The sequence below is a fragment of the Prionailurus viverrinus genome, chromosome A3 (assembly GCF_022837055.1).
Source record: "Prionailurus viverrinus isolate Anna chromosome A3, UM_Priviv_1.0, whole genome shotgun sequence".
In the NCBI taxonomy this organism is placed as follows: Eukaryota; Metazoa; Chordata; class Mammalia; order Carnivora; family Felidae; genus Prionailurus; species Prionailurus viverrinus.
Genome location: NC_062563.1, coordinates 87,330,221 through 87,343,384, shown reverse-complemented (window position 1 = coordinate 87,343,384; position 13,164 = coordinate 87,330,221). Strand labels below are relative to the sequence as shown.

The 13,164-nt window shown below is 41.8% G+C and overlaps 1 protein-coding gene across 2 annotated transcripts in view; it reads right to left on the bottom strand.

The window, feature by feature from the left end:
* ANXA4 (annexin A4) overlaps nucleotides 1–13,164 on the bottom strand; it is a 61,501-nt gene that overhangs the window by 21,331 nt on the left and 27,006 nt on the right. For both annotated transcript variants that reach the window (XM_047853451.1, XM_047853452.1), the window contains 2 exons: nucleotides 5,413–5,500; nucleotides 1,026–1,120 (listed from right to left, as the gene is read on the bottom strand). In XM_047853451.1, the coding sequence (XP_047709407.1) occupies nucleotides 1,026–1,120; nucleotides 5,413–5,500 (183 nt within the window). The remainder of the gene's footprint in view (nucleotides 1–1,025; nucleotides 1,121–5,412; nucleotides 5,501–13,164) is intronic.

Below are 13,164 nucleotides of genomic sequence, written 5' to 3'. Positions count from 1 at the left end.
CATTAATGTTGGTCATCTTAACAAATTGTCATCAGATTAGCTTAGTTCTGAGGCTAACTATTCCAGTTCACGCATTACATGCATGTTCACACTCGTTTATGCTCAATAAAGGACTCTGGGATGGAGAAGAGTTTCAAATGCTCAAAAGATAGTCTGAGCTATGAATAATCCCACTCCCTACTGGGGTCCCAGCCAAGGTTTGCTTGCAGATGTGCTGGGGAATGCTGAGCCAGCTCTGTCCCAGCCAGGCGCTTAAGGCCAGTCTTCGAGAAACAGCTGCAGTCTGACTGGCTGTAAGGTTCTCCAGGATAGAAATTTTTATCAGAGTTACTGTACTCTGAGACCTAGAACACTCATTGATAACATTTCCTCACTCAGTAAAAAGATTCACCACACAGACGGGTTTTCAGTGATGAGGAAAGATTGGGTGGAATGGCTCTGGTGAATGAATTATTGAAAACAAGAGTTTGAAATAGGGTCCCCCGGGGGTGCAGGATTCAAACCAGAAGGGGTGAGTGAACACCCCGTGAATCCATAAGCTAACAAATTATATACATAGTCACAACCCCATTCTAGAATTTGAGGCAGTGTCCCCCAACTGAGAATCATCAAAGGAATGATGAGTTTATGTGGAAGAGTCAAAATAGACTAAATCCTAGGAAAGCCTATTCAAAACAAACTAGATTTAAATACTGCTTTATCCACCGAGGCCTAAAAGAAGGCTGACCAGGATCAGGAAAGCAACGCTGGAGGCTCAGCCCTGCCTGGCTCACAAGGGCGGTGGTGGAATCCACTGAGCAACCAAGTCCCTACAAGAGGCTGGGTGGGAAGACACCAAGGTTGGCTTGAGCTCTGGGAACCAAGGGCTCCCAGAAATCACCCCTGGCTAAGGACAGTGGAGGTAACATGCTGAAACTGTTTTTTCTTAAGAACATCTTTAAATGAGGCAAGGGTCCACCTTTTGAAAACACAAGGCCACTTCAAGAGTCTAGATCGGGAAGAGACCCGGAGAGGCTGCGGCCTACCCTGCCGATGGTGGTCTTATAGGCCGTCCTGATTTCCTGGCGCTGGGCCGTGCTGCGGTAGGCAAGGACGCTGATGATGGCATCTTCGTCGGTGCCTGGCAGAGAGCGGGGACAGTGAGTGAGGTGCTTTGAGAGAGGAATGAGAAAACAGGTTCCTGCGAGGACACTGGCGTTACCCAAACTTACACCTTTTTCACAAAAGAGGTCCTTGTTCGGTAGGTTTGTCTATTTTTTGGGGGAACCAGACACTAGATGTGAGTCTTAGCCCTCCTTTAATCAACTTTTTACCAGTGAACAAAGAAGCTAACTTGTCTGAGCATTAGTTTCCTTACCCGTAAATGTAAGTGATCATAGCACTTTCCCTTACAGAGCTGCTGCAAGCGGTCAATAAAACAAGCACGTGACTTCCTTAGCACAATGCCCCACAGTTACTAAATATTCACTAAATGCTGACTGGGATCGGGCTTTTCCCCCTCCTCTGCAATTCTCTTCATGTCTTTGGTTCTCCTGGATCTTCTATGTTCTTGCCTTTTCTCTCCTCATTTTTAAAAAAAGTTTATTTATTTTGAGAGAGCGAGCGCACGCATGTGCAAGTGGGGGAGGGGCAGAGAGAGAGGGAAAGAGAATCCCAAGTAGGCTCCACATTGTCAGTGCACAGCCAGACATGGGGCTTGAACTCACGAACCAAAAGATCATATCCTGAGCTGAGCTTGGAAGCTTAAGTGACTGAGTCACCCAGTTGCCCCTTCTCTCCTTATTTTTAATCTTGTTATCATTTCCTCTGAGTTTGGAAACAATTCAGACTCTCACTCAGCACTTTGCAGTTTTTTTTTTTTTTAATTTCAGTATAATTAACATATAGTATGACATTAGTTTCAGGTGTACAATATAGTGATTCAACACTTCCATACATCAGTGAGTGCTCATCACTAGTGCACTCTTAATCCCCTTCACCTATTTCACCTGGCACGTGCAGGGTTTTATGGGTTGCTCATTGCATGCACTGTACTTAGAGATCCATAAATGTGTTTTTCATTTCAAAGCTCTCTTTCCTGACCTCAGATGGTTCCCTTTTTATAACTGCTGATGAGTTCCCACCACGCAATATCCTACCAAAACTTTATAATGAGAATTACAAGTTTTCAATGGCTTAAATTTTGCCTGCCTGTTTCTTGAAGCAGCTTTTACCAGGGGAGTCGGGGGGGGGGGGGGGGTGCTTTATTCTGATTTTTCAAAACTGGTGCCTCGTCTTAGTAACAGCTAGATGTTCATGTATGTTGGGTGAGTTTTCTGCTTCCCCATGGTTCATCCTGTATGGGGAGTTGTGATGGACTAGAGAAGAACTTCTATTGGGATATTTCAGAGAGAAATGAAAAAATATAGATTTACCAGAGTCATTCTTTGCGAGATTAGAGATCCAGAAAAGTGCAAGCTATAGGGAGGAAGCTGTAAAACTTTGTTTACACATCTTAGGGACCTACTTTCTGTTCTCTTAAAAAGAAGAAGGAAGAAGAAGAAGAAGGAAGAAGAAGAAGAAGGTGGCGGCGGCGGAGGAGGAGGGAGAGGAGGAGGAGAAGGAGAAGAGGTATAGTACATACAACCATCCTGTTCTCCTTCAGAACTTTCAGAGGGAAAAGGTCCATTTTATGCCCACCCCTGTTTCTGTAAAAAACACCATTTTTCTTCTTTCAGTCAGTCAAGTTTGAACCCTCAAAACAGCTTTGATTTTTTAAAAATTTTTTTTTTAATTTTGAGAGGGAGAGAAAGGAGCAAGTGCACAAGCAGGAGAGAAGGGCAGAGGCAGAGAGAGAGAATCTCAAGCAGATTCCATGCTCAGCACCGAGCCTGAGGTGGGGCTCAATCCCATGAACTGTGAAATCATGACCTAAGCAGAAATGAAATCAAGAGTCAGCCACCCAGGCGCCCCATAGCTTTTCATCCTCCACATTCAAATTTCTTGCCAAGACATACAAAATCTAACTCTAAAATCTTTTTTGCATCTGCCCCCTCTTTGATTCCTACCACTACCACTCCAATTCAGGATTTTAGGGTCTTAGACAACTGCAAAGTCTGCTAACTGGTATTCTTACCTCCCTCCTAATTGGTCTTTCCAAAGTCTTGTCAGATTCATTTTCCTATAAAGAAAAACTCTGATGGTGTCTCTCCCCTGCTCAGGAATACACAAGGGCCCCCCACTGTCTGCTGGATTTACTACAGGAATGGCAGTCTGGCATTTGAGACTTTCTGCAATATCCCATTCGCTATTGTAACTATCCACACGAAAGGATACCAGGCAGCCAAATTCACAGACTTAGCTCTTCAATTATTATACTTGATCCAACTGTACTACACTCCTTTCTCCTGACCTCCTTCATTCTCAGTCTACTGGTTTGTATGTCTCCCTAATTGTTCCACGTAGTGTCATGATTGTGGCACTGGTTTCCTGGCCAGTGCCTTTGGGCCATCCCCCCCATGCCTATGATTCTACAGATGGTCTTCTCAGTAGCAACCCCAAGACCTCCCTTTGGTAGCAGCCACCTCCTGCTTTGCAAATACCTCCTGCCACAAGCCACCTTTCTGTGTATTTACTGTGACTCCCCCTAAGCCTCAACTAAACTGGAAAATGGGACAGTGCTCACACTCACCCTATGCCCTTTGCTTATGCTATTCCACTAACCCGAAACACATTCTCTCTTATCTCTACTGAAACAACTTATCTCCCAAAGTCCCTCTCAAATTCTGCATCCTCCAAGAAGTTTTGCCTGATGCTCCCAAATTAAATGCGATCTCCTTTCTGAACCTAGTGGGATCTTATTTGCACCCCTCCTATCACTATCATATTGTGATAGCTATTATATTATTATAGTTGTTTCCATGCATGCCTTACCCATCTAGCATCCATGGACTAGCTGACTAGGTTCTTTTTTTTTTTTTAAGTTTTTATTTACTTATTTGAGAGAGAGAGAGAGCGGGAGGGAACGAGTGGGGGAGGGACAGAGCGAGAGGGGGACTGAAGGGGCTCTGTGCTGACAGCAGAGAGCCTGATGCGGGGCTTGGACCCACTAACTGAAATCATGACCTGAGCCGAAGTCAGAGGCTTAACTGACTGAGCCACCCAGGCGCCCCTGGACTAGGTTTTAAAATGCTTGTCTCCTCCAACTGTCTGCCTTGCATTGGTTCACACAGCAGACACTGACAAGAATTGGCTATCAAATGTCTCCTGACTTTTATTTTGAGAATTCTGAATGCCATGTGGTCCACATTCTGAACTATAGTGTTCTTGCTATATACCAAAGAAGCAGGATAACATGGAAAAAGGATGGGCCATGGACATTTTCCATCTTATTTATGAAGAAGGGAAAATGAGAAGGACGTTAGATTCAGAACAATCTGTTCAGAGGTGGGCAGCAGGATAGTATAGTGACGTAAACTACAGCTCTGGAGTCAGACTGCCTAGGTCTGACTGCCTGGAATTGCCTAGAATCCTGACTCTAACACATACTAGCTCCGAGATGTTGGGCACATTAGCTAACCTCTCTAACTCTCAACTTCCCATCAGTAAAACAAACTGTTGATTGTTATAATCCCCATAATGTGTTTGTAGATAATCTATGTAATGCATTGTGTCTGATGCATAGTAGAATTTAATAAACATTCTCTATTATTGTTGTTGTCACTGTTGCTGTTAGTAACACTGGGGCTAACTAAAATGAGCTCTTTGGGAGGAGAAAAATTGGGAAATAAAGTTGTGTGACCAAATGTTTTTATCCAAATATCTCAAGGAGATTATAATAGCAGCTACAAACCATGGGCACTTCTCTGGCCAAATGTCCACCCAGGCAAGAGGCTAACCCAGGGCAGCCTGCGGTATTCCCACATGACTACACCCACCAGAGGCCTCTGCCTGCTGTGGCTTTGTTCCACTTCTTAGGCGACTTAACTTCTCTGGGTCTCAGTTTTACATCTGTGAAATGGGCTGAAAATAACAATAGCAATAGCCGCTTTCACTAAATTACTGGGTTGTTGTGTATACCCACTGAAATAATATTTGTGAAAGTGCTTTGTAAACCTTACGACACTGTACATATATGGCACTAATTGGAAAACAAATACATTTCTGAAGTTTTATATATAGATTCATATGGTTGTAATGCAAAACAGATTTAAATTATTGGGGGAATCCAGAATGAGTGCCTTAAATGTTAAATTCTGTAATATAAGTGAGTAATTAATGTCCTCCTGTCCCATTTGTCTTGAAAAGCCAACTTGTTCCCACTGTATTTTCTTAGAGACCTCCTCATTTTTTTTGCCAGTGGACACAGCACCCTTTGTGTGACTCTGTGATATACAACACACAAGACAGTGTTTACCCCCATGGGACACTTACCAAGCCCCTTCATGGCCTTCCTCAGGGTTTGGGCATCTTCAGTGGCACTGAATCCTGAAGCAGCTTTGACGGTGCCTCCTTTGGATGCCTGAGCACACAGAGAAAGATGTGACTGAGAGCCATCATCTCATTCAGCACACACCTGCTGAGCACCTACCATGGGTCAGACACTATTCTAGCTGCTGGGGATATGGCAGTGAGCGTGAGAGATGAAGCAAAATTAAACTACTGGGACTGCACCGAAATAAAAAGCTTTTACACAGTGAAGGAAACCACCAATAAAACAAAGCCACAACCCACTGAATGGGAGAAGATGTTTGCAAATGATATGTCTATTAAGAGGTTAATATCCAAAAAATATACATTGTTTATTCAACTCAACACCAAAAAAAAAAAAACCAAAAAAACAAAAAAAGAACACCAATAAATCCAATTAAAAATGGGCAGAAGACATGAATAGACATTTTCCCAAATAAGACATATGTATGGCCAACAAACACAAGAAAAGATGCTCAACATCACTCATCATTAGGGAAATGCAAATCAAAACCAAAACAAGCTGTCACCTCACACCTATCAGAATGGCTAAAATTAAGAACACAAGAAACAACAAGTGTTGGTGAGGATGTAGAGAAAAAGGAACCCTCATTGCTGCTGGTGGAAATGCAAACTGGTGCAGCCCCTGTGGAAGATAGTTCGGAGGTTCTTCAAAAAAGTAAAAATATAACTACCATATGATCCAGTAATTCCACTACTGGTATTTATCCAAAGAATGAGAATATTAATTGAAAAAGATATATGAACCCTATGTTTACTGCAGCATTATTTACAATAGCCAAGATATGGAATCAACCCAAGTGTCCATCCATATAGATGAATGGATAAAAAATATGTGGTATATATAATGCAATGGAATGTTACTCAGCTATAAAAAAGGAATGAAATCTTGCCATTTGCAGCATGGATCTAGACAGTATTATGTTAAGTAAGTCAGTCAGAGAAAAACAAATACTATAGATGCCACTCACATGTGGAATTTAAGAAACAAAACAAATGAATGAACAAAAAACCAGAATCTTAACTCTAGAGAACAAACTGATGGTTACCAAAGAGGAGGTAGGGGGGGGGATGGGGGAAATAGGTGAAGGGGATTAAGAGTACTCTTATTATTATGAGTACTGAGTAAAGAATTGTTGAATCACTATATTGTACACCTGAAACAAATGTAACACTGTATGTTAATTATACTGGAATTTTTTTTAAATAAATACATAAAAAATAAGAATTAGTTAGCCTGACCCTCCTCAAATAAAAATTAAAAACTAAAAACATCAGCAAACAAAACATAGGCTAATGACCAGTAGGGACCATCTCAGTTGGATTATGATTTAGAGATAATTTACTGATTAAGATCAAGGTGCCCTGAATATTGTGAATGTATTTACTGATGTATTTATATGTGATTTATGTGGTGGAAGGTAGTGTAGAGAAATACATATAACTAAATATAAAAAATAAATAAGTAGTTGTGGAAATTCAGTGACAGAGTATAAAACACAGAAAACTAAGGTAAAACTAGGGAGGTGGGAAGGAAAACAATGCAAACCTTAAGAGCCTGTGTAGTTGTTAGAGGGAAGCCACAGATTTTTCTGCACAGAAGCCAAAGTAAGAGGGAATTGTAATCAGCAATGAGACTCACTGGGTCTATAAAAGGAAAAGAGACCAGTTGTCCAAGAAACGCCCAGCTTCTCTTTGTACTGAGTTTACAGAGAGGACATCTGCATTACTAGAGCTCTCTGGGCTCCCTGATTTAGCAGTAGGGGGTAGAATAAAACTAGCTTTGGTTTTAAATTTATCTTTCCCTCTGTGTCTGACACTAAGCATTATAAAGGCCTTTAGCAACCTATGTTTTGATATTCTGAATTCTGTTTTCTTTTCTTTAAAAATGACCTAATTAGGGTGCCTCGGTGGCTCAGCTGGTTAAATGTCTGACTCTTGGTTTCGGCTCAGGTCATGATCTCATAGTTTGTGGGTTCGGGTCCTGCATTAGACTCCGTGCTGATGGTGCAGAGCCTGCTTCAGATATTCTCTCTTCCAGTCTCTCTGCTACTCTCCCACTTGCTCTCTCTCTCAAAATAAATAAATGCAATAATTTTTAAATGACCTAATTACTCATAACAGCACTAAAATTGTTCTGCCTCATCTCCTTTCCTTTAGTTAATCTGTCAGGTGTCTGCCATTATGGTGTGCATTTGATTGGCTTAGATTGCAATGGAGAAGGATCTAAGTGATATTCTTTTTTTTTTAATTAAAAAATGTATATTTATTTATTTTGAGAGAGAGAGCATGCATGCAAGCAGGGGAGGGGCAGAGAAAGAGGGAAAGAGAAAAAGAATCCCAAGCAGGACGTGGGGCTCTAACTCATGAACCATGAGATCATGACCTGAGCCAAACCCAAGAGTCAGCCTCTCAACGGAATGAGCCACCGAGGCAACCCTAAGTGATATTCTTGGTGCCCAGATGTCAATAGAGTTTACACTGAGATAAATACCTTCCTTTGTCCTTAGCTGGTGCTATGTGCTTTTAAGATGCTAAGAGCTCACAAGCTGAGGGTAAGAAGAGATAGCCAAGGCTAAATTTAGGGCTCAGGTCACATAGTAAGTCTAGTTTTCCTGACTTTCCTGATAATGCCCCTTTTGTTAAATGGTGGTAGGATGTTATGGTGATGGGAGGCAATAGAACAGGGAGATGATATGAATTACTGCAAAGGGAGAAGGGTATTACATCTCATATAAGCCTTGGTTAAAATGTACCCATAGCCTTGTGCCCATGATCCAGTAAAATCTAATATTCATGGACACAGTTCTGTCTCTTCTACATCACTCTGGGGGTCACAAACACTACAAAGGGAATTCTAATATTGGGGGAGATTTTATTTGTGGGTACTTTGCAAAGGGGACATCGTGGGCTACAGTGAGGGGTAGTAAAGCTTAGTAGGAGGGACACAGACATCGGAGTGGGGATAGACCTGGCTTTGAGTCTTGGCTTCAACCCTTTCTAGCTATGTTGTCTATAGGGGAAGTTTTATTTTTCTCACCTGCACATTAAGAATAATGATATCCACTCACACAGTTGTTGTAATAATGAAGCAGAATAATATAACAAAGCACTTAGCACAGAGTCCAGCAAACAGAATACCCTAAAACAAAAACTCAAACTCAGTGGCTATCATCATCACCACTATTATTAAATATGACTTAGGGGCGCCTGGGTGGCTCAGTCGGTTAAGCGGCCGACTTCGGCTCAGGTCATGATCTCGAGGTCCGTGAGTTCGAGCCCCGCATCAGGCTCTGTGCTGACAGCTCGGAGCCTGGAGCCTGTTTCAGATTCTGTGTCTCCCTCTCTCTGACCCTCCTCCGTTCATGCTCTGTCTCTCTCTGTCTCAAAAATAAATAAACGTTAAAAAAAAAAAACATGACTTCAACAACATCTCTACAGTAAATAGAAGAGTGAGATTCTTATATCTATTTCTGACAATATCTCTTTTTTTTTTAATTTATTTTTATTTTTTCAACGTTTATTTATTTTTGGGACAGAGAGAGACAGAGCATGAACGGGGGAGGGGCAGAGAGAGAGGGAGACACAGAATCGGAAACAGGCTCCAGGCTCTGAGCCATCAGCCCAGAGCCTGACGCGGGGCTCGAACTCACAGACCGCGAGATCGTGACCTGGCTGAAGTCGGACGCTTAACCGACTGTGCCACCCAGGCGCCCCTGACAATATCTCTTAACGTAAGCTTATGTGGCAATGATGCCAAAGCAAAATCCAGAATCAAGCATCTGTACAGGTAGCAAAAACAGTGTAGAATATATCTAAGGCTCTCTGATGATTTAACTTGATCCAAAGATATAACATCGACCATCTAAAAGGATAGAAGCGGTGCCTGGGTGGCTCAGTCAGTTAAGTGTTCGACTTCAGCTCAGGTCATGATCTCACAGTCGTGAGTTCAAGCCCTTCATCCAGCTCTATGCTGACAGCTCAAAGCCTAGAGCCTGCTTTGGATTCTGTGTCTCCCTCTCTCTCTGCTTCTCCCTCACTGTGCTCTGTCTCTGTCAAAAAAAATGAATAAACATTAAAAAATTAAAAAAAAAAAAAGGAATAAAAGATTTTTATGCCCTTAGGGTGGTTCTCTAGTAAGTCAGACTTTGATCACTGTGGCTTACATCAAATCCATCCAAAGGCCTTAGGTACCAGAGAGTGTGGGCCTTATCTGCTGAAAATCCAAACTTTCACCTACTATATTTATCTAGATATCTAGGTAAAATGCTAGATATATTATATATCTAATATAATCAGCATCTAATACTTAGTTACCTCCCTCTATACACCTGACAGAGGGAAGTAGAAATCAATGAAATTAACTTCCTTGGGCACTATTACAGGCTGAATTGTAACCTCCCCGAAAGATATGTTGAAGTCCTAACCCCAGTATCTCGGAATGTATCCTTATTTGGAAATAGGGTCATTGCAGATGTAATTAATTAAATTAAGATAAGGTCATTCTGGAGTAGGGTCATTCTGGAGTGAGGTCATTCTGGAGAGCCCCTAATCCAACATGATTGGTGTCCTTATAAGAAGAAGGCATTAAAAAAAAAAACAAAAAGAAAGAAAGAAAAAAGAAAAAACCATGGGCACCTGGGTGGCTCAGCTGGTTAGGCATCCAACTTCGGCTCAGGTCATAATCTCATGGCTCGTGAGTTTGAGCCCCACATTGGGCTCTGTGCTGACAGCTCAGAGCCTGGAGCCTGCTTCGGATTCTGTGTCTACCTCTCTCTCTGCCCCTTGCCTACTCATGCTCGCTCTCTCTCTCTCTCTCAAAAATAAGTAGACATAAAAACAAATAAAAGATTAAAAAAAAAAGAAGACAGCACATGACGACACGCACAGGAGTTAAGCAGCAGAAAGCCAAAGGATGCCTAAGACTGCCAGCAAACCACCAGAAGCTAGAAAGAGGCCCCCTACAGGTTTTAGAGGGATCCTGGCCATGCCAACACCTTGATTTTGGGTTTCTGGCCTCCAGAACTGTGAGACATCCAATTTCTATTATTTTAAGCCACCCAGTTTGTAGGACTTTGTTATGGCAGCCCTAGGAAATGAATACAGGTACTTTAATTCTTCTACTGTGTATCAGTAGCAACAAGCAAACTGGTGATTTGCTGTCAAAATTCCAACATGGCCTAACTTAGCCGCTGGCTCCACTATGAGACAGCTTTCCGAGTGAAATACTCCACAGGGTTCTTTTGGAGCTTCAGTATTGAAAAAATTTTGGATGGTGCCCAAACTCTGCAGTCAACTTTAACACAAACTGCATTGCTGAGGGACGTTACTGTGGGATTAAAACTAATATCTAACAAGATGAATCGATGGAGGGATTTGCAAAGATGTTTCAGCTTATCAATTAACATTCTTAGTGACTCATTCTTCCCGGAAAAAGATAAGCTGAGAAAATTTGTTCTGGTTAGCCCTAAAGTCACTGTATTGATCAAATTCCAAGGCATAATGTACTATTATCCGTTCTGGGAAGCCAAAGGAGTCTCAGGAGGGATTCTTGTGGCAGCAAAGGAAACAGGGGTGATGTAGGAAAGAATAACAAAAATGAGCAGCTAGAAACAGGTGTTAGATCACAATCAATGAAATATTATTCAGTTATTACAATAATCAGGAAGGTAATAATGTCAAAAACTGGAATACAATACACTGGAATATTGTAGGTTCACAACCTCCTCAGGAGCTTTCTGGGTATAATCTGAAACCTAGCCCCACAGGCAGAGAGCAGGCAGAGACTGAAGAAAGAGGCAGGCCACTCCACGTCTGTAGGTGGCCCTTTTAACATTAGCAAAAGGAACTTACATATGAGGCTCGTCTTGGGCTGCAGCAAGACAAACTGATCCCTGCACTCATCCTCCAAATCTTAAAACTTTATAAAGAGGTCCTAAATGGGCTCAGTCACATACACTGTGCAGCTGTCTTCAACACATTGCCATCTCAGGGCTATATCCTTGGAGCAGCCTCTGGGAGCATAAGTGGGACCCACATTCCAAAAGCAGGGGAAGGAGTGAGGAGCCTTCGATTGGCCAGGTCCAGCTTATGGGTCAGTCAGTGGTCATGCCTTTTTTGAAGACGATCCCCCAACAAATACTAATCAGCAATAAAAAAGGAATCAAGGAACAAACTGCTGATACTTACAGCAACAAGGATGGATTGCCAAAAATATAACACCCAGCAAAAGAAGCCAGATGTAAAAGAGTACATATTCTATGATGCCATTGATAGAATGCTCTAGAACAGTTGAAGCTAATCTATGATAATAACAATCAGAAGAAAGGTTACATTTCTGGGGTGGAGTGGAAGTAGCATGGGAACTGACTCACAAGAGCATAAATGAACTTCCTGGAGTGAGGAAATGTTCTAGCTTCTTTAAAAAAAAAAAGTTTATTTATTTATTTTGAGGGGAGGGAGGGCATGAGCAGGGGAGGGGCAGAGAGACAGGGAGATAGAGAGAATTCCAAGCAGGCTCTGCACTGACAGCACAGATCTATGCAGAGTTCAGTCCTACAAACCGTGAGATCATGACCCAAGTTGAAATCAAGAGTTGGATGTTTAAGCAACTGAGCCACCCAGGTGCCCCTGTTCTATCTTGATAGAGGAGTAGGTTATATGGTCCATATATTTGTCAAAACTCATCTACCAGTAACCTTAAGAGTGGTGCATTTCACTATATGTAAATTAAACATTTTAAAAATCTTTTAAATATTTGAATACGGTAGCTTTAAATTTTTTTTTTAACGTTTATTTATTTTTGAGACAGAGAGAGACAGAGCATGAACAGGAGAGGGTCAGAGAGAGAGGGAGGCACAGAATCTGATACAGGCTCCAGGCTCTGAGCAGTCAGCACAGAGCCCAACATGGGACTCGAACTCATGGACCGCGAGATCATGACCTGAGCTAAAGTCAGACGCTTAACCGACTGAGCCACCCAGGCGCCCCTGGTAGCTTTTAAAATATATTTTCAGAGCACCTGGGTGGCTCAGTCAGTCGAGCATTCAACTTCATCTCAGGTCATGACCTCATGGTTCGTGGGTTCTAGCCCCGCATCAGGCTCTGCACTGACAGCTCAGAGCTTGGAAGCCTGCTTTGGATTCTGTGTCTCGCTCTCTCTCTCTGCCCCTCCCCACCTTATGCTCTCTCTCTCTAAAATAAAATAAACACAAAAACATTTTGTTTTTAGAAATGTATCATATGGTCATTGTAGAGATTTGGGAAATTAAAAAAAAAGAATTAAGAAGAAAATTAAAACAGCCATAATTCCACCATCTAGAATAAATGATTTTAATATGCCACAAAATATAATATAAACATGTTAGCAAAGTGAGGATTATAATGAATACATAATTGTTATTGATGCTTATTACTACTGTTTGAAAATTATTACACATGTGAGTAGGGTCTAAAATAAAATGATGGACAACAATTGGGAATTATAATATTGTGACTATGTTGTGTTTTTCCTACTCTTTAAAAATGTCTTTTATCTGTCCAATAAATAACAGCGATGATGGAAAACAGGCCCTAGGAGGAAAGATGAGAGCAACTGAGGTAATTTTCCTCGAGTGGAAAGCACACTAAAAGGTCACTTGGTTACAGGCTTTGCATATCGGAAGCCTGTGAGCTTATTGCAGACAGAAAGACTGT